The 25,568-nt window shown below is 44.1% G+C and overlaps 1 protein-coding gene across 6 annotated transcripts in view; it reads left to right on the top strand.

Moving 5' to 3' along the window:
- Positions 1–25,568, top strand: part of PPP1R12B (protein phosphatase 1 regulatory subunit 12B) — a 197,490-nt gene that overhangs the window by 99,661 nt on the left and 72,261 nt on the right. For 4 of the 6 annotated variants that reach the window (XR_003794386.1, XM_029228075.1, XM_029228069.1 and 1 more), the window contains exons 14-18: positions 10,080–10,170; positions 19,097–19,300; positions 22,925–23,114; positions 23,201–23,313; positions 24,312–24,353. Coding sequence is in view for 4 of the 6 variants with exons in the window: in XM_029228075.1 (XP_029083908.1) it covers positions 10,080–10,170; positions 19,097–19,300; positions 22,925–23,114; positions 23,201–23,313; positions 24,312–24,353 (640 nt within the window). In the remaining 2 variants the exon portion in view is untranslated. Of the gene's footprint in view, positions 1–10,079; positions 10,171–19,096; positions 19,301–22,886; positions 23,115–23,200; positions 23,314–24,311; positions 24,354–25,568 lie in introns of those variants that run through there. The other 2 variants (XM_029228070.1, XR_003794387.1) reach the window with 2 other exon arrangements.

Genomic DNA, 25,568 nt, shown 5'->3' with positions numbered 1-25,568 from the left:
TGTAGTCCGAGGAATGACAGGCCCTGGTAGAGGACCAGTAGACATTCTGTAATTAATGACCGCAGCATCCCGAGTGCTATAAAGACATACACTCACCTTGGTTCCTGCCCCGTTTGAAGTTAACCCTTAAGTACCATTCCGTCTTCACAGATTTTAAATGTAGGACTCTCTAAAGCTATTCCAAAAACCAGTTTCCTGTTAGTGGGTTCTGGATGAGAGATTATCCTCTCATCATTCTGGGGAAAACAGCTTTGTACTCTCCCTGGAAATCTTCTTGGTTATTTTCCTTTCATTCTTCTAGTTAAAGTAGCTTTATTTTACTTAGCCCTTCAAACCTGCATGGAGAATATTTTCATGGGCACTAAGACCACTTCCCAATGAATTATCCATTTCTGGGAAAAATAATTAAGGGGAACTCTTTATTTGGCTAGTTGGGACGGATATTATAGCACCTTTCTTTCTTTCCCAAGTCACCACGCGGAGCTATTAACGTGGGGATGGAAACAATGCAGCAGGAGTGGTGGTGATGCGAGAGTAACAGCCAGGCCGTCCTGAACACTTGCACCTGGTCCTCACAGCAGCCCTGCTGATTTCTGCTCATAATCCTGTTGCAGCTGTTAATACCTTTGCTGCACCAGACACTTGGGTTTAGAGTGCTTAAATGTTTTATCCGGGGTCATCTAGCAAGGAAGTTGAGGAGCCAGGGTTCAGACCTAGGCGGTCTGATTCCCACGTCAGGGTACTTTATCACCACGCTGTACTGTCAGAAGCTAGTCTAGGTCTTTTACTGTGATGATGATGGTTTTCTTGATGTTCATTGATGATTTGCTCTAGGCATTTTGCACAGCTTCTTAAGATAAAATTAGCCGCTGTGTAGTATGTAAAGGAGCACTGTGAACTTGAGAGGCAGAGAACAAATTATTTTTGTCTAGTCATGCTTAAACTCTCTGCTTAGTGTTTGAATTCCACTTATCGTGTAACCTCAGAGTCATAGCAAATACAAAGAAAAATGCTTCCTGCCCTCTAGGAAACAGAGTAGACAGGCGTGGTAATTAGAAGACTTCAGCATCGGAATCCCTTCCTCTGCCACTGCATTGCGGATGTTAGCCTAGTTTTATCTGGAGGCCAGAGCAGGGATAGCTGTGGAGCTACTGTGCTTCCGTTGCAGGACCTTGTGGGCCGAGACCATCGTCTTTTCAGGGCAGTGAAGAGCCATGTGGTGCGCAGATTCACGAGGCCCAGGTGGTGTGCTGGGTGTGGGTGGGTCTGGCACGGGCGTTGCCAAGTTTTGTCTGTAAACGGCCAGGTAACATACATTTTAGGTTTTGCAGGCCATTTTGTCTCCATAGCAAATATTAAACTCTGCTGCTGTCGTTGGTAAAACTTGATTTACAGAATGTGGCAGCCAGGTTTGGCTCCAGGACTACAGTTTGCTCCCCTGTCTGGGTTTAGAAGGTACAAGGGCTCAGGCTCTACTGAAGACGTAGTGTGTCCCCCAGGAAACCGTATGTTAAGGTGCATCACTTCTGTGAATTTGGAATCCATACCTGGGTAAACAAAAGTGAATGAAAATGTTCCTTCCCTCCTCAAAAACATTTAAAACTCAAGTACTGGGGTTTTCTGGGTTTTGTTTTTATAGATTTTTTTTCTTACAACTTAGTAAAAGTTTCATATATTGACACAGGTTACAAAGTAATATACATAATATTCATTAAAAATAGACTATAATATACTATATATAGGTATAGAACGTACATACATAGATAAAAATCTAGGCATACGTGTAGTAGAATAAAAATGGGCTTATCTTCATGTGGTGGAATTCAGCTTATTTTTATTTTCACGTGTTGATCTGTTTTCCAATTTTTTCCGGGAAAAACATGTATGATTTCAAATATTTAGGACTCCAAGTGAGGCAAAAGGCCCTCGATTTCACCCGCAGACCTGTTTTTACCAGCTCCGTCTCTCACATTCTGTAAAACTTGCCGGAGCAGGCAGTGCGATAAGCCAGTCAGAGACTTGCGGCTTCACTGTGGCGTCTGTCGAGGACGCAGAGAAGAGACAGCAGCCAAGAAGTGGTGCAGTGGGGTGCTCTGTGTGTTTGCAGGTGGAGGTGGTGGGTGAGGGTGCTGGCTGGTAACCCAGGCAGCATTTCCTGAGGGGTTCGTCCTCGGTGTGCTCACCGACTCCAAGGCTGGTCCACAGCTTTGCAAGTTTGGGGACTCAGGTTTTTCCACTTCACCCAGAGAAGAGGAATCTATTAAGGAAAGAGGCACACATACCGAACTCACAGTGGATTGAGACATGTATGGCAATTCCAGTTTACTAATCCACGTGGAGGAAAAAAATCTCTTAACATATAGCCTGGTTGGGCACTTCTGTTTCAGGCTATGGCATATCTTGTGATAGACAGACTCTCCCACTGAGAATAAGCAGAAAAGCTGGATAAACATAAGAAAACAAAGTCTTTGAAGGCATTGGAGAGACGGTAAGGAAGTGAGGACTTGAGGGACCCAGATCCCAGAGAGAAGGAAAGCATAGGAGGCGAGCCCAGCACCCGGCTGTGCTTGTCCCCCAAGGTGCTGGCTGACCAGTGAGGCAGTGGCTACAAGGCTGAGAAGCTGGGCGAGGTTCCCAGCCATCTCTCAGTGCTTAGGGAACAGAAATCAGAGTTCAGAAACGGGCCCCAGTGGACACCCCAGACTTCCCCTGGGACGATCAAAGGGCTGCCTTCCAGCAGAAGGGGCTTACCAGACATGGCCAGCTCTGTAAAGACTGAAGCCCAGCTTCCAGGTGGCTCAGTCTCAAAGTGGGTGAAGGGGGTTTGCCTTACCCCATGGTTTTCACAGCGTGGTCTCCACATCAGCATCACCTGAGAACTACTCAGAAATGCAGATTCCCAGACCCCCCCACACCTGCTAAATCAGGACTTACGTGGGGAGAACCTCACGAGATTTGTATTTCACAAGCCTTCCAAGTGATTCTGATGCAATGAAAGTTTGAGAACCAGTTTCTTAGCCTAACTAAGCCGGAGAAAAGAATATCCTCTCTGGAGGATGACAACATCTTCCAGAGCTGCAAGTTATTACTACATTTTTTCATTAAAAATTCTGGCATTAATTCAAAAATTACCAGACAGACTGCCTAATAAGACTGATTTACGAAAGACTAAGAGAAAATACAGACACTAGGAACAGACCCAGATATCGATTATTATCAGATGTGGACTTTAAAATAATCATAGTAAATTACGGTTAATATGTTCAAGAAAATAGAAGACAAGATAGAGAATTTCAATAGAGAACTGCCCTCTCTTTGGAAAGATGGAAATGCTAGAACTGAAAAATAAAATAACAAATTAAGAAATTCAATTGTAGTAAAGCAGCTGAAGAGAGGATTTGTGAACTAATTAGATTGGACAGTGGAAAACACCCAGAGAGAGAGGAGAATAGAAAGTACAGGAAAAGTGTAGTAAATAATTGGAGGGTGGCCGACGAGTTGTAATAGAAGTGTACCTGTAGTTCGAGAAGGAGAAATGAGGGCTGGCTGCTTCTCCTGAGCACCACTTCTTCCTGAAAAGTGGCTGCTCAGACTGGTTATTCAGACGTAGGCGTGTGGCCGACATTCTCTTGAAAATGAACAAAGCGAACCTGTCATTCTGAGTGTTGGTTGCCAATTGTAACATTTAAAGCAGAAATTAGAACTTTGGAAAACTTGTACCTGTCACTGTGTGTGATATGTTGACTGCTTCCCAATGTGGAAAGACTGTTCTGAGACCAAAGATAATATTAGAAAATGTGGGGTTTTTTTTAAACTTTTATTATTTTTTATTGATATAATTGAAATAAAACAATCTTCTTTAGTATACAACATAATGATTTGGTAAGCATATTACAAAATGATTACCACAATAAATTTAGTTAACATCTATCACCACACATATTTTCCTTGTGATGAGCACTTTTAAGATCTGCTTTCTTGGCAGCTTTTGAATACATTAGTGTTGTTAACTATAGTCACCTTGCTGTGCATACATTCCCAGGACTTATTTATCTTATAACTGGAAGTTTGTACCTTTTGACCACCTCCACCCACTTCGCCCACCCCCCACCTCTGGCAACCACCAGTCTGTTCTCTGTACCTATGAATTCAGTTTTTTGGATTCCACATACAAATGAGATCGTACAGTATTTGTCTTTCTCTGTTTCTCTTAGCGTAATGCCCTCAAGGCCCATCCATGTTGTTGCAAATGGCAAGATTTCCTCTTTATTATGACTGAATAATATTCCATGATGTATGTACATGTGCGCACGCGCATGTGTGTGTGTGTATACACACACACATATATACGCCACATTTTCTTTATCCGTTCATCTGTCAGTAGACACTTAGGTTGTTTCCGTACCTTGGCAATGGTGAATAGTCCTGCTGTGAACATTGGGCTACAGATTTAGCACAGATGGAGATTGTGATTTGGTTTCCTTCAGATAAACACCCAGAAGTGGAACTTCATATGGTAGCTCTATTTTTAATTTTTCGAGGAACCTTCATACTGTTTTCCAGAGTGGCTGCACCAATTTACATTCCCCCCAGCAGTGCATGAGGGCTCCCTTTTCTCCACACCCTCACCAACACTCGTTATTTCTTACCTAGTAGCCATTCTGACAGGTGTGAGGTGACATCTCACTGCGGTTTGATTTGCATTTCCCTGATGATGAGTGATGTTGAGCATCTTTTCATGTGCCTGTTGGCCATCTGTGTACCTTCTTTGGAAAAAGTCTGTTCAGATCCTCTGTCCCTTTTTTAATCAGGTTGTTTGTTTTCTTTTGAGTTGTATGAGTTCTTTATCTAGTTTGGCTATTAACCCCTTATCAGATATGTGACTTGCAAATATTTTCTCCCAGTTCAGTAGGTTGCCTTATTGTTTTGTTGCTGCTTTTCTTTGCTGTGCAGAAGCAGAAAGCTTGATGAAGTCCCACTTGTTCATTTTTGGTTTTGGTGTCAAATCCAAAAAATCATTGCCAAGACTGATGTTAAGGAGCTTAAACCGTATGTTGAAGAATGTGATTTTTAAAATTACTATTGCATGATGAAATGTGTCACCATTTGGGAGATTTTACCAAAGACACGCCTGGGTAAGACATTCCATCCAAAGTACAAGATCGACCACTGGATTTCGGCATAACAGAATATGAAAATTCTGTTAGCATCATTTCAGATTCGACATTGCGACTAACCTTGAAGAAAGTACCACTTGTGTTTGACTATAGGATCAAAGAAGACGGTCCACAATTATCTGAAAAAGCTATTCTAATACTCCTTGCTCTTCCAACTACATATCTGTGCAGGACTGGATATTTTTTATGTATTTTAACTAAAAAAACATACTGCAGCATATCGAATGCAGAAATGTATATGAGAATTGGGCTCTCTTCTATTAAGCCAACATTAAAGAAATTTACAAAAATGTAAAATAATGCCACTCTTACTAAATTCTTTTGTTTTAGAAAATTTAGTTATTTTTCATAAAAGATAAGTTATTGATGTTAATATGAATAGGGCTATCATTTTCAGATGAATTAATAAACACATGTTTAATTTCTCAACTTTACTGCCTAATAAGGTAAATATTAATAGATAATACCCCACATAAAACAAAAGCTGTTTGGGGATCCTCAATAATTTTTTAAAATATAAAAGGGTCCTCAGACCAAACAGTTTGAGAACCGTTGCTATAGGTACAAGTAGACCTAATTTTATTGTGCTTCACATTATCACTTCCAGATACTGCGTTGTTCACAAATTGAAGGCCGGTGTGTGTCGAACAAGTCTCTTGGCGCAATTTTTCCAACAGCATCTGGTCACTTCATGTCTCTGTGTCACATTTGGTTATTCTCACAATATTTCAACCTTTTTCATTATTGTATTTGTTATGGTATCTGTGATCAGTGATATTTGATGTTACTATTGTAATTGTTTGGGGTGCCACACACCACACCCATATGAAACCACAAACTTAATCAACAAATGCTGTATTTTTACTGCTCTATCCAGCAGCGGTTCCCCTGTCCCTCTCCCTCTCCTTGGGCCTCCCTATTCCCTGAGACACAACAATACTGAAATTAGGCCAATTAATAACCCTACAAGGGTCTCTAAGTATTCAAGTGAAAGGAAGAGTTGCACATCTCTCACTTTAAATCAAAAACTAGAAATTATTACCCTTAGTGAGGAAGGCATGTGGAAAGCCAAGATAGGCCTAAAGCTGGGCCTCTTGCACCAAACAGCCAAGCTGGAAACGCAAAGGAAAAGTTCTTGAAGGGAATTAAAAGCGCTACTTCGGTGAACACACAAATGATAAGAAAGCAAGACAGCCTTATCGCTGATATGGAGAAAGTCTGAGTGGTCTGGATAGAAGATCAAACCAGAAACAACAAAGCCTCATCCAGAGCAAGGCCCTAACTCTCTTCAGTTCCATGAAGGCTGAAAGCGGTGGGGAAGCTGCAGAAGAAGAACTTGAAGCTTGGCAGAGGTTGATTCATGAGGTTTAAGGAAAGATGCATTCTCACTGACATAAACGTGCAAGGTGAAGCAGCAGGTGCTGATGTAGAAGCTGCAGCAAGTTATCCAGGAGACCCAGCTAAGATAATTCCTGAAAGTGGCTGCACTAAACAACAGATTTTCAGTGTAGGTTAAACAGCCTTCTATTGGAAGAAGATGCCATCCAGGACTTCCATAGTTAGAGAGGGGACGTCAGTGCCTGGCTTCAAAGGACAGGCCGACCCTCCTGTTAGGGGCTAGTGCAGCTGGTGACTTTCAGTTGAAGCCAGTGCTCATTTACCATTCCGAAAATCCTAGGGCCCTTAAGAATTATGCTACATCTACTCTGCCTGTGCTCTGTAAATGGAACAACAAAGCCTGGATGACAGCACATCTGTTTACAACATGGTTTACTGAATATTTTAAGCCCACTGTTGTGACTTACTTGGGAAAAAAAAAGATTCAAAATATGACTGCTCGTTGACAGTGCACCTGGTGTCAGCCAAGAGCTCTGATGGAGATGGGCAGTGAGACTCATGTTGCTTTCTTGCTGCAAACACAACATCCGTCCTGCAGCCTGTGGGTCAAGGAGTAACTGTCAAGCCTTATTGTTTAAGAAATACATTTTGGGGACTTCCCTGGTGGCGCAGTGGATAAGAATCCACCTGCCAGTGCAGGCGACACGGGTTGGATCCCTGGTCCGGGAAGATCCCACATGCCGCGGAGCAACTAAGCCTGTGTGCCACAACTACTGAGCCTGCAAGCCACAACTACTGAGCCCTTTTGCCACAACTACTGAAGCCTGCACGCCTAGAGCCCGTGCTCTGCAACAAAGAGAAGCCACTGCAATGAGAAGCCCGCGCACCGCAGCGAAGAGTAGCCCCCGCTCGCCGCAACTAGAGAAAGCCCGCGCGCAGCAACGAAGACCCAGTGCAGCCAAAAATAAATAAATAAATTTATGAAAAAAGAAAAAAGAGAAATACATTTCATCAGGCTATAGGTGCCATAGATTGGTGACTCCTCTGATGGATCTAGGCAAAGTCAATTGAAAACCCTCTGGAAAGGAATCACCATTCTAGATGCCATTAAGAACATTTGTGATTCATGGGAAGAGATCAGAATATCCACCTTAACAGGAGTTTGGAAAAAGTAGATTCCAACTCCCATGGATGATTTCGAGGGGTTCAAGACTCCAGTGGAGGAGGTAACTGCAGATTTGGTGGAGAAAGCAAGAGAAATAGAATTAGAAATGGGGGCCTAAAGATGTGACTGAATTGCTGCAATCTCATGATACAACTTGAAGGATGAGGAGTTGCTTCTTTTGGGTGACCAAAGAAAGTGGTTTCTTATTCATAGCACTAGTTACAGTAGTGAAGACATAGAAACAGCCTAAATGTCTATCCGCAGATGACTGGATAAAGAAGATGTGGTACACGTATACAATGGAATATCACTCAGCCATAAAAAAAAGAATGAAATAATGCCATTTGCAGCAACGTGGGTGGACCTAGAGGTTATCATACTAGGTGAAGTTATCATACTAGGTGAAGTAAGCTAGACAAAGGCAAATACCATATGATATCACTTGTATGTGGGATCTTAAAAAAAATAAATAAAAGATACAAATGAACTTATATACAAAACAGAAATAGACTCACAGACATAGAAAACAAACTTATGGTTACCGAAGGGGAAGGGTAGGAGTAGATTAGGAGTTTGGGATCAACATGTACACACTACTACACATAAAACGGATAAACAATAAGGACTACTGTGTAGCACAGGGAGCTCTACTCAATATTTTGTAATTAACCTATAAGGGAAAAGAATCTGAAAAAGGATAGATATATGTATATGTGTAACTGAATCACTTTGCTATACACTTGAAACTAACACACGTTGTAAATCAGCTATACTCCAATTAAAAAAATAAAATTTAAAGAAAAAAAGAAAGTGTTTCTTTGCAATGGACTCTACTCCTGGTGAAGATACTGTGAAGGTTATTAAGATGACAACAGAGGATTTAGAATATTACATAACTTAGTTGATAAAGCAGGGGCAGGATTTGAGAGGATCGACTCCGGTCTTGAAAGAAGTTCTACTGTGGGTAAAATGGTATCAGCCAGCATCACAGGCTACAGAGAAATCATTCATGAAGGGAAGAGTCAGTGAGGCAAACGTCACTGCTGTCTTCTTTCAAGACATCGCCACGGCCACCCCAGCCCACAGCAGCCACCATCCTGACCAGCGAGTCGCCAGCAACGTCAAGGCAAGACCCTCCACCAGCAAAAAGATTACAGCTTGCCGAAGGCTCAGATGATGGCTAGCGTTTTTAGCAATATTTTTAAATTAAAGTATGTACCTTGTTTTTTAAAGATATGCTATTGCACACTTTCTACAGTATAGCGTAAACATAATTTTTAATATGTACTGGACAACCAAAAATTTCACATGACTGACTTTATTGCAAGATTCCCTTTATTGTGGTGGTCTGGAACTGACCTTGCAGTATCTCTGAGATATGCTTGTATTACAGTGACAATTAAAATGTATTATTAGGATATTATGAACCGTTTTGTGGTACTGAATATGAAAATATAGATAAGATTCCTTGAAAAACAAATATTACCAAAACAGAACACCTGAATAGGCCTAGTTCTGTTAAAGAAATTGCAACCCTTATTTAAAACCTTCCCATAAAGAACACTCTAAACCCAGATGGCTCTATTGGTGAACCCTTCCAATTATTTAAGGAGGAAATGACCCCAGTCTTACACAGATTCTCAAAGAAAATAGACAAGGAGAAAACACTTCCCAACTTTAATAACTGTAATTTCAAGACTGGCTGGGTTATTATAAGGGAAAATTACAGGCCAGTTTCTTGCATGAACACGGATGGAGGAATCCTAAAGTAAATAATACTGAATCTATATAAAAAGTAAGTCTCTATAAATGGTGATACATCATGATTAAGTTGAGCTTATCCCAAGCATTTAGGGTGGTTTTATCATTCAAAACTTGTTCAGTGTAATTCTCCATATTAACAGAAGAAAGAAGGAAATGATAATCTCAGTATACAGGGAAGAAAAGCCTATGATAAAGTTCACACACTAATGATTAAACAACAAAACAAATAACAACAAGCCCCTCCTAGTGCACTCCCATGGGCGGGGAAGGAGTTGCCTTCACCTGAGGAGCAGAGTCTGCAGGGTCTTGGCCAGAAGCTGTCTCTCTGAAGGCAGGAGCGAAGCAGGGAAATGACTGTCATCAGTGCTAGCCAGAGCGCGAAGGCAGGAAACGAAATAAAAAGTCTAAGGATGGGAAAGAGGAAAGAAAGTTCTCATCTTACAGTTACAGGTGGTGTGATTCTGCACGAACACTGATACGTTTACAGATGATGTCTTGGCTTATGTAATGTTCACCGATAGGCTGTTGGGTTGAGTCGGCCTCACTTCACCTTGGCTCACAGAAACCCCCTCGGTGTGCAGACGCACCTGCTGCCCCCAGGGCCTTACCTCTGCTGTGACCCTTCTTCCCCGCAGGTCGTATCTGACTCCTGTACGGGACGAGGAAGCAGAGTCATTACGGAAAGCACGCTCCAGACAAGCTCGGCAGACTCGCAGGTCTACCCAAGTGAGTGTGACCTCCGTGTTTAAGTCCTTTTTTGTCTGTGTGCCTTTCCACTGGAAGTACAATTAAACCATGATAAAATGTGTGCCTTATTCCAGCCATTGTAGTGAAAGCTTTCCTGTTAAATCTTACACTACATAGAATCAAATGAATTCATAGCTACATATACCCCCTCTCGCTTCTGTTCTTCAGGCACAGAGCAGGTTTCTCTCCTTCCCTCCCTAAGACTAATCATTCCACGTGTGCTTAAGGCCCACACCTTAATTCCTGCAGGAGAACAGTCTGGCACAATCTCAGAGTGTTAACCATAGAGTTACCACGGGACCCAGCCATGTTGCTTCTGGGTGTGTACTCAAGAGAAATAAAGCAGGCTTCTACAGAAAAGCCCTACACAGATATTTATAATAGCATTATTCACAGGAGCCAGAGACCCAAATTCAGTGTCATCTCTGGCCAGAGTTAACTTGCTGTATAGACCAAGATTATGTGTGGAGTGTGCAGGTTCGCTGGAGGGCTGAGCCCTGGGCTCCCTGCAGCGTCAAGGTCAGAGTTCTGTGGCTGGTGGTGCCCCAGCGAGTGCTGGGCAGTGGGCCCAAGCGGGGCCATTGCACAGACCAAATAAATGAAGCAGCTAACAAAACTGGAAAAAACCCTCACAAATTTCCATTGATTTGGGAATAAAAAGAGATGAAGTCCTGACGCATGCCAATGCTGCAATGTGGATGAACCTTAAGAAAAAGTTATGCTGCATGAAAGAAACTTGGCATGATTCCATTTGCATGAAAATGTCCAGAATAGGCAAATCCAGAGAAATAGAAAGTGGATTAGTATTTGCTGGGGGCTGGAGAGAGGGAGGAATGGGAAATGACCACTAAGGGTGTGGGGTTTCTTTCTTTCTGGGGTGATGAAATGTCCTGAAATTAGATGGGGATTTTGCACAGCTCTGTGAATATATTAGAAAACAGCCAGTTGTACTCTTTAAAAGGGTGGATCTTATGTGGATTATGTTTCAATAATGATGTTAGAAAAAAGAAGAGTCCCTCGGGGCAGCTTTGAAGTAAGGAAGATATGATCTACGTTATATTTTGCAAAAGTCGCTGTGCAGAGAACTGCTGGGAGTGGTCTGTGAAGCCTGGAGGCCCGTGGGAAGCTGTTCCTTAGCTGAGCTGGAGATGACAGGCGTGTGGCAGCAACCGTTGAGGGAGGCTGTGATTGGGCGTCAAGGAAGCAGAGGAGGATGAGCTGGACAGCAGAACCGAGGAGCAGTCAGAGGGCTGAGGGGTCAACCAGGAGATGGTACCCGAGGGAGTGAAAGGCAGTCTCCAGTGAAGAGGGGAAGCTCCGCAGCTTCAGATGCTACAGACGCCAAGCAGGAGAGCTGAGGACTGAGAGAGGGACCTATGCGTAGCCCCCGAGTGCCCTTGTGTCGTTCCTGACCCTCCAGGGTCGGGCAGGTGCCGTCCTGTGTAGTCATTGCCACAGCTGTTACTGCTTGTGCTTCATGGTGGTTTGTTTCCCCAGAGGATGTAACCCCCCACGAGGGCCAGACAAGCATCTGTTTTGGTTTGGTTTACTGTGGCAGGCGATACGTAACATACGACTTAATATTCTAGCCATTTTTAAGCATACGATTCATCGGCATTAAATGCATTCACGTCACTGTGCAGTCATCAGCGCCACCATCTCCAGAACAGCTTTCGTCTCCCCAAACTGAACCTCTCTACCCATTAAACAGCTCCCTCTCTCCCCACAGCTTCTGGCAACACCGCTCTACTTTTTATCTCTATGACCTTGACTCTAGGTAGCTCATGCGAGCGGAATCACACGGTTTTTGTCTTTTTTTGTGACTGGCTTGTTTCACTCCGTGTAATGTCTTCAAGGTTCATCCATGTGGTAGCACATGTCAGAATTGCCTTCCTTTGTAAGGCTGAATAATATTTTGTTGTATGTTTAGACCACATTTGGTTCATCCATCCTCCGTTGATGGACACTTAGGTTGCTTCCACCTTTTGGCTGCTGTGAACAGTCTTGCTGTGAACATCAGCGTGCACATATCTCATCAGATCCTGCTTTTAGTTCTTTTGGGTATAGACCCAGAAATAGAATAGGCTGGATCATATGTTTCTGTCTTAATACTTACTTTCCATTATACTCATCTGTTTTCTTATGTCTTTTCCAGTAGATTATGGTTCTTGAGTACAGGAATCATTTGATTTGTCTTTGTAGTTCCAGTACTTAAGAACGCAGTAACTTTTTATTAAGAGAATGAGTGAACAAATTAGCTAATAGTTGCCTTCCGGCTTTGGAACTTCCCTCTTCTGAGGACATGAGCATATGACTACTTGAGTTAAGAATCAACTCACTGTCTTCCTAACCCTTTTCCCCCTTGTCCTGCAGATGTCTCCTCATTATTTCCTTTTTTTCTGTACTACTGCTCCTATGAGCCTGGGGAAAAATTTAATTGGTGGAATGTCTCTGTGTGATTCCTACAGTTACAAAATTATGTTAGAGAAAAGCTAGTTCAGGGCTTGTGGGGTTTTTAAAAAAATTTTTTTAAATGGAGGTATAGTTGGTTTACAGTATTGTTAGCTTCAGGTGTACATCATACTGAGTAAAATTTTTTAAGATTATATGCTAGGGCTTCCCTGGTGGCGCAGTGGTTGAGAGTCCGCCTGCCGATGCAGGGGACACAGGTTCGTGCCCCGGTCCGGGAAGATCCCACATGCTGCGGAGCGGCTGGGCCCGTGAGCCATGGCCGCTAGGCCTGCGCATCCGGAGCCTGTGCTCTGCAACGGGAGAGGCCACAGCAGTGAGAGACCCGCCTACCACAAAAAAAAAAAAAAAGATTGTATGCCATTTATAGTTATAAAATATTGGCTGTACTCCCTGTGTTGTAAATATATCCTTGTAGCTTATTTTATGCATAATAAGTTGTACCTCTTAATCCCCTGCCCCAGTATTTCCCTCCCCCTTCCCTCTCCCTCTGGCAACCACTGGTTTTTTCTCTATATCTGTGAGTCTGTGTCTTTTTTGTTATATTCACTGGTTGATTTTATTTTTTAGATTCCACACAGAAGTGATGTCTTACAGTATTTGTCCTCTGACTTTTTTCACTCAGCATGATACACTCCAGGTCCATCCATGTTGTTGCAAATGGCAAAATTTCATGCCAATGGCTAATACTCCATATATGTATGTATGCATATGTGGAGTATGTGTATATATGTGTGTGTCTGTGTGTGTCTCACGTCTTCTGTATCCATGCATCTGTTGATAGACAGCTAGATGGCTTCCATATCTTGGCAGTTGTAAATAAGGCTGCCGTGAATATTGGGGTGCATGTGTCTTTTCGAATTAGTGTTTTTGGTTTTTTCAGATATATGCCCAGGAGTGGAATTGCTGGATCATACGGGAGTTCTATTTTTAGTTTACTGAGGGTCCTCTTTACTGTTTTCCACAGTGGCTGTACCAGTGTACACTCCCATCAACAGTGTACTAGGGTTCCCTTTTCTCTGCATTCTCACCAACATTTGTCATTTATGGTCTTTCTGATGACAGCCATTCTGACAGGTGTGAGGTGACATCTCACTGTGGTTTTGATTTGCATTTCCCTGATGATGAGTGATGTTGAGCATCTTTTCATGTACCTGTTGGCCATCTGTATGTCTTCTTTGGAAAAATGTCTATTCAGGTCTTCAGCCCATTTTTAAATTGGCTTGTTTGTTTTTTTGACATTGAGTTGTATGAGCTGTTTATATATTTTGGAGATTAACCCCTTATTGGTCATATCATTTGCAAATATTTTCTCCCATTCAGTCTTTCCCATTTGTCTTTTCGTTTTGTTGATGGTTTCCTTTACTGTGCAAAAACTTTTAAGTTTCATTAGGTCCCATTTGCTTATTTTTGTTTTTGTTTCCTTGCCGTAGGAGGCAGATCCAAAAAAATATTGCTGTGACTTATGTCAAAGAGTGTTCTGCCTATGTGTTCTCCTAGGAGAAATTCTACTAACTTTGGGTGTTGTTTATTCTTCTTTTTCTGATTCCTTTAGGTTAAGGTTAGGTTGTTTATTTGAGATTTTTCTTGTTTCCTGAGAGGGCTGTATTGCTATAAACTTCCCTCTTAGAATTGCTTTGCAGCATCCCGAAGATCTTGGAACACTGTGTTTTCATTTCGTTTGTCTCCAGGTGTATTTTGAATTCTTCTTTGATTTTTCCAGTGATCCATTGGTTGTTTAGTAGCATTTCGTTTGGGCCACACACGTTTGTGTTCTCTGCGGTTTTTCCTCTTGTAGTTGATTTCTAGTCTCACAGCCTTGTGGTTGGAAGAGATGCTTGGTAATGATTGCAGCCTTCTCAGATGTACTGTGACTCGTTCCATGATATAGCACAGATGTATCCTGGAGAATATGCATTTGAAAAGAGTGTGTATTCTGCTGCTTTTGGATGGAATACTCTCTCTCTGTATTAAGTCCATCTGGTCTGATGTGCCATTTAAGGCCAGAGTTTCCTTACTGATCTTTGGTGTGGATGATCTGCCCGTTGATGTAAGTGGGCTGTTAAAGTCCCCTACTATTTTTGTGTTACTGTTGATTTCTCCCTTTATGTCTATTAATATTTGCTTTATTCATTTAGGTGCTCCTGTGTTGGGTGCAAATATATTTTCAATTGTTATATCTTCTTCTTGGATTCATCCCTTGATTATTATGTACTGTCCTTTGTCTCTTGTAACAGTCTTTATTTTCTTTTTATTATTTATTTATTTACTTATGGCTGTGTTGGGTCTTTGTTGCTGTGCACAGGCTTTCTCTAGTTGCGGCGAGCGGGGGCCACTCTTTGTTGCAGTGTGTGGGCTTCTCTTATTGTGGAGCACGGGCTCTAGGCGCATGGGCTTCAGTAGTTGCAACATGTGAGCTCAGTAGTTGTGGCACGCAGGCTCTAGAGCACAGGCTCGGTAGTTGTGGCACATGGGATTAGTTGCTCCACGGCATGTGGGATCTTCCCAGACCAGGGATCGAACCCACGTCTCCCACACTGGCAGGTGGATTCTTAACCACTGTGCCACCAGGGAAGTCCCAACAGTCTCTATTTTAAAGTCTATTTTTCTGTTATAAGTATTGCTACCCAGCTTTCTTTTCATTTCCGTTTGTATGGAATACCTTTTTCCATTCCCTCACTTTCAGTCTGTGTGTGTCTTTAGATCTGAAGTGTGTCTCTTGTAGGCAGCATATATTGGGTGGGCCAAAAAGCTCGTTCGGGTTTTTCCATAACATCTTACAGAAAAACCGAACGAACTTTTTGGCCAGCCCCAATATATGGGTCTTGTTTTTGTATCCTTTCAGCCACTCCATCTTTTGATTGCAGCATTTAATCCATTTCATATAAAGTAGTTATTGATATGTATGTACTTATTGCCATTTTGTTACTGTTTCGGGATTGTTTTTTTAGTCCTTTTTTGTTCCTTTCCTCTTTTGTTCTCTTCCCTTGTGATTTGATGACACTCTTTAGTGTTATGTTTGGATTTCCTTCCCTTTTATGTGTATGTATCTATTATAGATTTTTTGGTTTGTAATTACCATGAAGTTTGCATATAGCAATATATGTGTGTGTGTATACACACACACACACACACACGCACAATTATTTCAAGTCACTGATCTCTTTAATTTCAAATAACATTTTAATAACCCTGCATTTTTCCTTCTCTCCCCCCATGATTACTGTTTTTGACATCATATTTTATATCCTTTCATTTTGTGTATCCCTTAACTTCTTATTGTGGATATAGTTGATTTTACTACTTTGTCTTTTAACCTTTCTAGTAGGTTTGTACTTGGTTGATTTACTACCTTTGCTGTATATTTGCCTTTACCAATGAGATTTTTCCTTTCATAATTTTCATGTTTCTAGTTGTGATCTTTTTTTGTTTTCTTTTTTTTTTCTTTTTCCTTTCTTTTGCTTAGAGAAATACCTTTAACATTTCTTATAAAGCTGGTTTGTTGGTGCTGAACTCTTTTAACTTTTGCTTGTGTGTAAAGCTTTTGCTTTCTCCATCAACTCTGAATGAGAGCCTTGCTGGGTAGAGCATTCTTGGTTGTAGGCTTTTCCTTTTCATCAGTCTAATTATATTGTGCCACTCCCTTCTGGCCTGCAGAGTTTCTGCTGAAAAGTCAGCTGATAGCTTTATGGGAGTTCCCTTGTATATAACATGCTGCTTTTCCATTGCTGCTTTTAATATTCTGTCTTTAACTTTCGCCATTTTAATTCCAATATGTCTTGGTGTGGTCCTCTTTGGGTTGATCCTGTTTGGGACTCTGTGCTTCCTGGACCTGGATGTCTGTTTCCCTTCCCAGGTTAGGGAAATTTTCAACTGTTATGTCTTCAGATATGTTCTGTGACCCTTTCTCTCTCTCTCTTCTCCTTTTGGGACCTCTGTGATGTGACTGTTAGAGCATTTGATGTCATCGTAGAGGTCTCTTAAAGTGTCCTCATTTATTTATATGTATATATTTTTTCTGTTCGGTGCCGGTGATCTCCACTATTCTGTCTTCCAGCTCACTGGTCTGTTCCTCTGTATCATTTAGTATACTGTTGATTCCTCCTAGTGCATTTTTCATTTCAGTTATTGTATTCTTCATCTCTGTTTGGTTGTTCTTTGTATTGTCCAACTCTTTGTTAAAAGCTTACAACTTCTCACTCTGTTCATTCTTTCTTAAGTTCTTTGATCATCTTTACGACCATAACCTTGAACTTTTTCTCAGGTAGATTGCCTGTCTCCACTTCACTTAGTTGTTCTTCTGCGGTTTTATCTTGTTCTTTCATTTGGAACATGTTCTTCTGTCGCCTCATTTTGCCTAACTTGCTGTTTATAACATTGTGCTTCCATGTATCTGGTAGGTTGGTTACATTTCTTGACCTTGGGGAAGTGGCCTTCTGTAGGAGGCGTCCTATACGTCCCAGCAGTGCACTCCTCTCTGGTCACCAAAGCTGTATGCTGTAGGGGTGCCCCCTCTGTGGGCTGCGTGGGTCATTCTGTTGTGGTGGGCTGACTACGTGGGTGGGCTGGTTGGTTGCCAGGCCCTGCCTTGTGTGGAGGCTGCTGGCTGCTGGTTGCCGTGACCGGGTCATGAGGTGGCTGACTGTGGAACCCAGGCGGGCCCCAGGGCTAGTGCTAGCTCACTGGGAGTAGAGTCAGTGGGGCTGTGGCCCGCCCTCTTCACTGGTGAGTGAAGCTAGGTCCTGGGGCTAGTGCTGGCCTGCTGGTGGGCAGAGCCGGGTCCTGGGGGTCTGGCTGCAGGGCCCCAGGGTCCAGAGCTGGTGTCAGACTGCTGATTGTTGGGGCTGGTTCGTGATACAGCTAGCTGTGGGGTCCAGTGTGTTCTGAAGTTTGTGTTGGCCTGCTGGTGGGCAGGGCTGGGGCCCAGCTGGCCCCAGGGCTGGTGCTGACCTGCTGGTAGATGGACTGGGTCCTCCCACGGCAGGCTGTGGGCTGTGATTGTCCTGGGGCTGGTGTCCACCCATTGGTGTGGTGTCCGCCCATTGGCGTGTGAGGCTGGTCTGAAGGCTAGAGGAGGCTTACTGGTGGGCAGGGCCAGGGCCCAGGGGTTTCTGGGGCTGGTGTCTGCCCACTGGTCGGTGGAGCTGCCCACTGGGTCTCTGGCTGTAGGTCTCTGGTGGTCCCGGGTCTAGTGCCTGTGCACTGGTGTGTTGGGCTGGGTTCTGGGCCCTCTGGTGGGCAGGGCTGTGTCCAGGGGGTCATAAGGCAGCCTGTCTGCTGGTGGGTGGGCCTGTGTCCCTGCCTAGTTAGTTGCTTGGCCTGAGGCCGTCCCATTCCTGGTGCCTGTGTTCTGTTGGCTATGAGCGGGGCTGGGTCCTGAGGGTAATAAGCTAGAGGGAGGACTCCACGATGGTGCCTGCCTCTGCACCAGTGTCCTTGCGGTTGAACCAGCTCCCCAGAGTGGCTGCTGCCAGCGTCTGTGTCCCCAACATCACAGGCCTGCCTCTCCGGGAGACTCTCCAAGATCAGCAGGTGGGTCTGACCCAGGCTCCTTTGAAATTACTGCTTCTGCCCTGGGTTGTGGAGCACGTGAGATTTTGTGTGTGCCCTGTAAGAGTGGGGTCTCTATCCCCACACAGCCCTCTGGGGCTCCTGAAAGGAAGCCCTGCTGGCCTTCAAACCCAGACGTTCTGGGGGCTTGTCTCCCCCAGCGCAGGGCCCCCAGGCTGGGGCTCAGACCAGACCGCTCGCTCCTGGGGGAGAACCTCCACAGCATTTGTGGGTCGCCCCTCCTACCCGTCTCGTTGTGGTTCTTTCGGTACGTCTGTAGCTGTAGAAGATCTCTTCTGGTCGGCCCTGGTCAGCAGTTGTTCTGTGCATAGTTATCCTGGTGCCCTGGGAAGAGGCGAGCTCAGGGTCTTCCTGCTCTGGCATCTTGGCAGCTCCCTCAGGGTTGGTTTTGTGTTTGTTTGTGTGGGTTTGGTTTTTGGTTTTGGTGGTGGTTCTAGCCTGGCTCTGAATTGTCACCATTTTGAGCCTGGTTCTTCTTTCTGTGCGTAAACTTAAGTTTTCCTCGTATCTACTGGACAGTCTCTGTTGGTGGCTGCGTGCTCGTGGGGGGTCGGGAGCGTCCAGGTGGAGATGTGAGAACCATGGGTGTGGAAGCAACGGGCGGGCATCAGTGCTGCCCTGTTTCTGGAACTCAAGCAGGAAACGCTCAAGTATTGTGTTTGAAGTGTATCTAGGCTCAGGCCTGGGGCCTCTGCATACTGAGGTGTTTGTTTTCAGCATATATTGCTTGAAGCGGCCTCACACATTTCGGGAGCTTCATTTGGAATTTGGTACCATTAGATCTTTACGGAGTTTCCCTGCTCATTCACGGGGCGTTATTCCATGGTTAGGGTGAAACCTCTCTGACCTTGTGGTATTTTCCCAGGGTGTAACCCTGACGGATCTCCAGGAAGCAGAAAGGACGTTCAGCCGGTCGAGGGCAGAGCGTCAGGCTCAGGAACAGCCCAGCCCGAAGCCCGTGGGCCCCAGAGGGCTCGACGGCAGCGCCCAGAAGCATGAGCCCCTGGCAGCCCCTGCAGAGGAAGCTGGGGAGAGCCGCCAGCCCTGGGACCGGAGTCTGGAGGATCAGGTGAGCTCTCTGTGCTGAAAGCAGGTGGCTGGGGGAGTCTCTTCCCCACTGATAATTCCAGAACTGCCCTACTCTGCAGGGGACGCCTCATAGAACACGCCATTTACATCCATCTTCAGTTGGCAGGCCTGCGCAACTGAGAGAATTCAGAGGATGCTAGTCCCTAAGTGATCAATTTTTTCCTCTGGGAGTTAACTAATGCGCTTTTTTCCAGTTTTATTGAGATGTAATGGACATGTAATGTTACAACATGATTTGATGTGTGTACACGTTGTGAAATGATTACCACCATACCTTTGGTTAACTAAATGTGTCTTTCTATTCTGAAAAGAGAGATCTTGGTATAAAAAAAATGCAAATAGAAGTATAAGCATTTATTATTTAGTTTATGCCAGGCACAGTTTTAACAGTTTCGATATGTGTATTAAATTGTTTAATCCTCACAACAACCCTCTGAGGTAAGTATTATTATTCCTTCTTAAAATATGAGTCAGTGGAGTGACAGAGAGGTTCAGTAACCTGCCCAGCATTTTGCACGGCTAGAAAGAGGTCAAGGACTTCCCTGGCGGTCCAGTGGTTAGGAATTGGCGCCTTCACTGCTGGCCGCCCAGGTTCGATACCTCGTCGGGGAACTAAGATCCCACAAGCCACGCGACGAAAATAATAATAATATTGATTTGTGTGTGTGTCTGCCTATCTGTGTATGTTCTGGTGTTAGACTATTTGGGTTCAAACCGCAGTATCCTTACTAACTAGCTGTATGGCTTTGGGTAATTTATTTAACCTTGTTTTACATAGTTTCCTAATTTGTAAAAACAGAGCTTATAATAGAGGGTACTCCTTGTGAGGTAATACGTGTATAGTGCTTGACACATTAAGTGTTCAGCAAATCTTAACCACTACGGTGATGATGATGTACTTCTTTTTTCATTCTTTTTTTTTTTGCATCTTTATTGGAGTATAATTGCTTTACAATGGTGTGTTAGTTTCTGCTTTATAACAAAGTGAATCAGTTATACATATACATATGTTCCCATATCTCTTCCCTCTTGCGTCTTCCTCCTTCCCACCCTCCCTATCCCACGCCTCTAGGTGGTCACAAAGCACCGAGCTGATCTCCCTGTGCTATGCGGCTGCTTCCCACTGGCTATCTATCTTACGTTTGGTAGTGTGTATATGTCCATGCCACTCTCTCGCTTTGTCACAGCTTACCCTTCCCCCTCCCCATATCCTCAAGTCCATTCTCTAGTAGGTCTGTGTCTTACCCCTAGGTTCTTCATGACATTTTTTTTTTAGATTCCATATATATGTGTTAGCATACGGTATTTGTCTTTCTCTTCCTGACTTACTTCACTCTGTATGACAGACTCTAGGTCCATCCACCTCACTACAAATAACTCAATTTCGTTTCCTTTTATGGCTGAGTAATATTCCATTGTATATATGTGCCACATCTTCTTTATCCATTCATCTGTTGATGGACACTTAGGTTGTTTCCATCTCCGGGCTATTGTAAATAGAGCTGCAATGAACATTTTGGTACATGACTCTTTTTGAATTATGGTTTTCTCAGGGTATATGCCCAGTAGTGGGATTGCTGGGTCATATGGTCGTTCTATTTGTAGTTTTTTAAGGAACCTCCATACTGTTCTCTATAGTGGCTGTACCAGTTTACATTCCCACCAACAGTGCAAGAGGGTTCCCTTTTCTCCACATCCTCTCCAGCATTTAGTGTTTGTAGATTTTTTGATGATGGCCATTCTGACTGGTGTGAGATGATATCTCATTGTAGTTTTGATTTGCATTTCTCTAATGATTAATGATGTTGAGCATTCTTTCATGTGTTTGTTGGCAGTCTGTATATCTTCTTTGGAGAAATGTCTATTTAGGTCTTCTGCCCATTTTTGGATTGGGTTGTTTGCTTTTTTGTTATTGAGTTGTATGAGCTGCTTGTAAATTTTGGAGATTAATCCTTTGTCAGTTGCTTCATTTGCAAATATTTTCTCCCATTCTGAGGGTTGTCTTTTGGTCTTGTTTATGGTTTCCTTTGCTGTGCAAAAGCTTTTAAGTTTCATTAGGTCCCATTTGTTTATTTTAGCCTTCAAATTCCTCTTTTCTCTCTCCCTTTTCAACCAAATATATACGTATGTGTAATAACCATTTAGGCAGTTGGGTGAACGCTTATTTTGACTTTTAATTTGATGGTACAGTGTTATAAAATAAAAGATTTTACTAGAAAAAAAAAAGCAGAGGTGGAGCAAGGCGTTGGCTCCGCAGCTTGCCCTCCTCACCACTAGTACGTTGTTCTACAAACTTCTGCAGACCCAAGCACTCACAGAGCACCCTTATTCTCAGCCACAAGCTGTCACTTTGGGGTGGACGTTTTGACTTACGGTCCATTTCTCAATTGCAGTTGGTAGTCAGAGTTACAGGGTTATATTTAAGGTGATCGTAACTCCTGGTTTACCTAAGATTGTTCCAGTGACAGCTTTTATCTCTGGGTAATTATCAGTACTGTTCCTTTTCACTCTCAGAAATGTCCTAGTTGGGATGATAAACTTTATGGTCAACATAATTACAGGAGAAGAAAGTCTTCTTGCTCTAACTTTGAATGGCTAGGCTGCATAAACTAACTGAGGTTCTGTTGTTCGTTCCATTTGTTTTATCGGCTATTTTTTGAGTACTTATTACATACTAGAGACCGTTGTAAGCACATAACATACATTCTCATTTAATCCTCACAGCCCTCTCTGAGGAAGATATTATTATCCCTGTTTTATACATGAGGAAGCAGAGATCAAAACTCAAGTCACGTACTTCAGGTCACACAGCTCCTTCAAGCTGGAATTGGAGCCACGTTCTCTCAGACTCCCAAGCTGACTATATTTTATTGCTTCTGTCTCTATAATTTATAAACAAATTTATACAATCTCTGCATGTAGTAAGAATTTCTTTATCTCTGCATGTTCAACAAGCCACATTAAGGTTTATTGTCAAGCTGTGTCTGTCCTAACTCTCAAGGAAAAAAAAAGTTCAAAAGGGAAAGTGGGAATTTTTTTTTTAATTTTTACTTACTCGGGGTTTGGGGGTGTGGCATGTGGGATCTTAGTTCCCCAACTAGGGATCAGACCTGTGCCCGCTGCAGTAGAAGCACGTGGTCTTAAACCGCTGGCCCGCCAGGGAAGTCTCAGAAAGCGGGAATTTTTCAGAAGTGTCAGTAAGCCCAGTGATGGCAGGTTGGTAGAACGCTCAGATTTGGTCTGTCTTCAGATAACTCCTGCATTGTTTCTTCACATTCCTGAGCTTCTTCGCTTCCTACGTAAACCTTACCTTTCAGTGCGCCATCTTAAAAAGGCCATCATCCTTCCTGTTTGCGGTGCACAATCAAAGGAATTTTTATTACCAAGGTTGGTGCCCCCTAGTGCCCTTTGATCAGTTTAGGAAGAGCTGTCCTGGACTGCTGTCAGCCCGTAGCATCTTCAGAGCAGGCGTCTAGAACTCTTTCCTATCTGGCTAATTACTTATAAGCCTCTTGATATAGAAAAGCCCATTTTTAATAAACGTGCTGTCCTTACCCTTTGGTTAGACTTGACCTCTGACATCTCATCATGTGGATTGTTCCAGCCTGTGTATCGTCGCCTGAGGATTCCGGCTCAGCCAGACAAACCCATGACACCAGTGTCACCTCCTGCCCCGAGACCCTCCCTCTACACCAGTTCCTACCTGCTCCGGACGGGTAGGTCTTCAGCCCCTGATTCAGAGAGTTCAGAGCCCCCCGCCAGCCCTGCAGGGGCAAAGGAAATGGACAAAAACGGTAGGTCGAGCTTCAGGAACCGCACCCTCCTCCAGTGCACGTGCCCCAGGTTCTTAAGATCCATGCTTTGTTTTCTCTCTGACCAGAGGGCGAAGAAGCAGATTTGGGTGATCAGTCATCTAACAGGCTGTCCATTCGTGAGAGGAGGCGGCCCAAGGAGCGACGAAGAGGCACAGGCATCAGCTTCTGGACGAAGGATGTAAGTGGGCTGTCTGTGCTGGGGCATCTCGCGTTGCGCTGTGCTGCCCGCCGCCCTGTGTGTTGGGCTCAAAAGGAAGAGTTCCACACGGGGCCGTGAACCGTGCAGATTGTCAGGAGGCACCGCTGAGAAAAAGAGCAGCAGAAGAAAGACTCCACTAGTGTGGGACTCATTTGGAATGTTCTGGCTGGGACGCCCAGGGCCTAGGACAGTGCCGAGCACACGGGAGGCAGGCAGCAAATAAGCGGTGAATTTACAGCAGCCGTGCAAACAAATATAACAAGTGCATAAGCCGCTCAGACTTAGCAGCCCCCCAGCGGCCCCTGAGAGCCCCGTGGTGAGTCAGCAACACCTCAACATCGTGTGTGTGCAGGTGCTAACCAAGTATTTCAGGGGCACTGCCAGAATCTCGAGAATTTCAGAATTTCATCTGACTCAGGTTTACTCCTTTGGAGAAAAAAAGGAACAAGTGCTATAAAACAGCTTGACTTTGGCTTTTAAATGAAGACAGGGGCTGCTGTGCCTCCTGATGACAAGCACACACTCAGTTCTTTCCTTCCCCTCTGGTCTGTACCCTGCTCACTCAGCCTTGTCACTGGCATTTAACAGTCAAGTGGCCAAGATCAGGTCCCTGGTCACTAGTGACTCATTTGGAATTAGATGGACCATTCAGTGAGACAAGAAATGAGACAATGATGGTCGCCTGTTAGAGACTACTAGACAAAAGTGTTTGATTATTATAGGACAAAATGGGCTGACAGCTACTGACAAAGCCCAAGTGAGGTCCGTCTGTCTTAAAGATTCTCCTTTTCCTGCCAGGTTCATTGGACTCTTTGACAGCAAGTGGTACTCCTGAGGTGCTGCTAAAAGCAGCAGTGACAGTGCCCTTGGCCGTCAGCCCTCACTGCCCAGGTGCATAATTGATGGGACTGACCTTGTTGCCTCCAGGGATACCTGTGACCGTGATCCTCTTGTCTTTTTTCTTTCTCCCTTTCCAGGAAGATGAAACTGATGTCTCGGAAGAGGTGAAAGCAGCGTGGGTAAGCAACCAGCAGTGAGGCTGCCACCGTGGGGCTCAGCGTCCCCATAGGGCTCATCCCTGCTCGCGTGCACACAGTTAACAGAAGGAAGAGCAGGCTCTGTGCAGACTTGGGTCCAGGGAGAGTTTGGAGGTGGACGCTCCTCTGCAAGATGGGACGGGTGCTCGCTGGTATACTGTTTTCTTTCCTTTTTCTTTAAATTTGTTTATTTATTTTATTTTTGGCCGCGTTGGGTCTTCGTTGCTGTGCGCAGGCTTTCTCTAGTTGCGGCGAGCGGGGGCTACTCTTGGTTGCGGTGCGCAAGCTTCTCATTGAGGTGGCTTCTCTTGTTGTGGAGCAGAGGCTCTAGGTGCACGGGCTTCAGTAGTTGTGGCACGCGGGCTCAGTAGTTGTGGCTCATGGGCTCTAGAGCGCAGGCTCAGTAGCTGTGGTGCATGGGCTCAGTTGCCCCGTGGCATGTGGGATCTTCCTGGACCAGGGATGGAACCCGTGTCCCCTGCGTTGGCAGGCAGATTCTTAACCACTGCGCCACCAGGGAAGTCCCCTGTTTTCTTAAATGGTGTAACAATGCCCATGTTCTTGAACGAGTTTCCTGCATTTTTCAGTGCCTCCTGCCAGGTTCTAACACAGTTCGGGCTCTTTTTCTCTATTGTGCTATTGGATCGTATAAAGTACTTTGAAATCTTGGGAAGAAAAGTGAAGAGTGATACTGTTTCTTATGGATCTACATCCTCTCCACGCTAACAGAGAGAAACACAAGAATGAATAGTGTAAACAGTCCAGAAGTCACTTACATTTGACTTTGAAATAAGGTTTAGCTCCTTGGCTCTTGTGTAACCAGACCCCTTAAGGCCTGGCACCCAGCTCTTCTCTGCTGTGGGCACCCCAGGCCAGCTTTCCTGAAGCTCCAGGTTCCTGTAAGCCACTCACATGTGATAGAAAGTTAATGCTTTTCTAGTACCATTAGTACCATTTTTCTTTGGTTTTTGTTTTGTTTTGTTTAGTCTTTGTTTGTTTGTTTATTTGGCCTCACTACAGAGGTTGCAGGATCTTAGTTCCCTGACCAGGGATCAAACCGGGCCACGGCAGTGAAAGCGCCGAGTTGTAACCACTGGACCACCAGGGAAGTCCCTAGTACCATTTTTCAAGAAGGAAGGGATTTGGTGTTGACTAAATGAATTGAGACTCCATGTACATTTCTATTGGGAATTATGT

Source organism: Monodon monoceros, unplaced genomic scaffold, assembly GCF_005190385.1.
Source record: "Monodon monoceros isolate NGI ecotype Baffin Bay Population unplaced genomic scaffold, NGI_Narwhal_1 Super_Scaffold_18, whole genome shotgun sequence".
Taxonomy (NCBI): domain Eukaryota; kingdom Metazoa; phylum Chordata; class Mammalia; order Artiodactyla; family Monodontidae; genus Monodon; species Monodon monoceros.
This window is presented reverse-complemented; position numbering and strand designations above follow the sequence as displayed.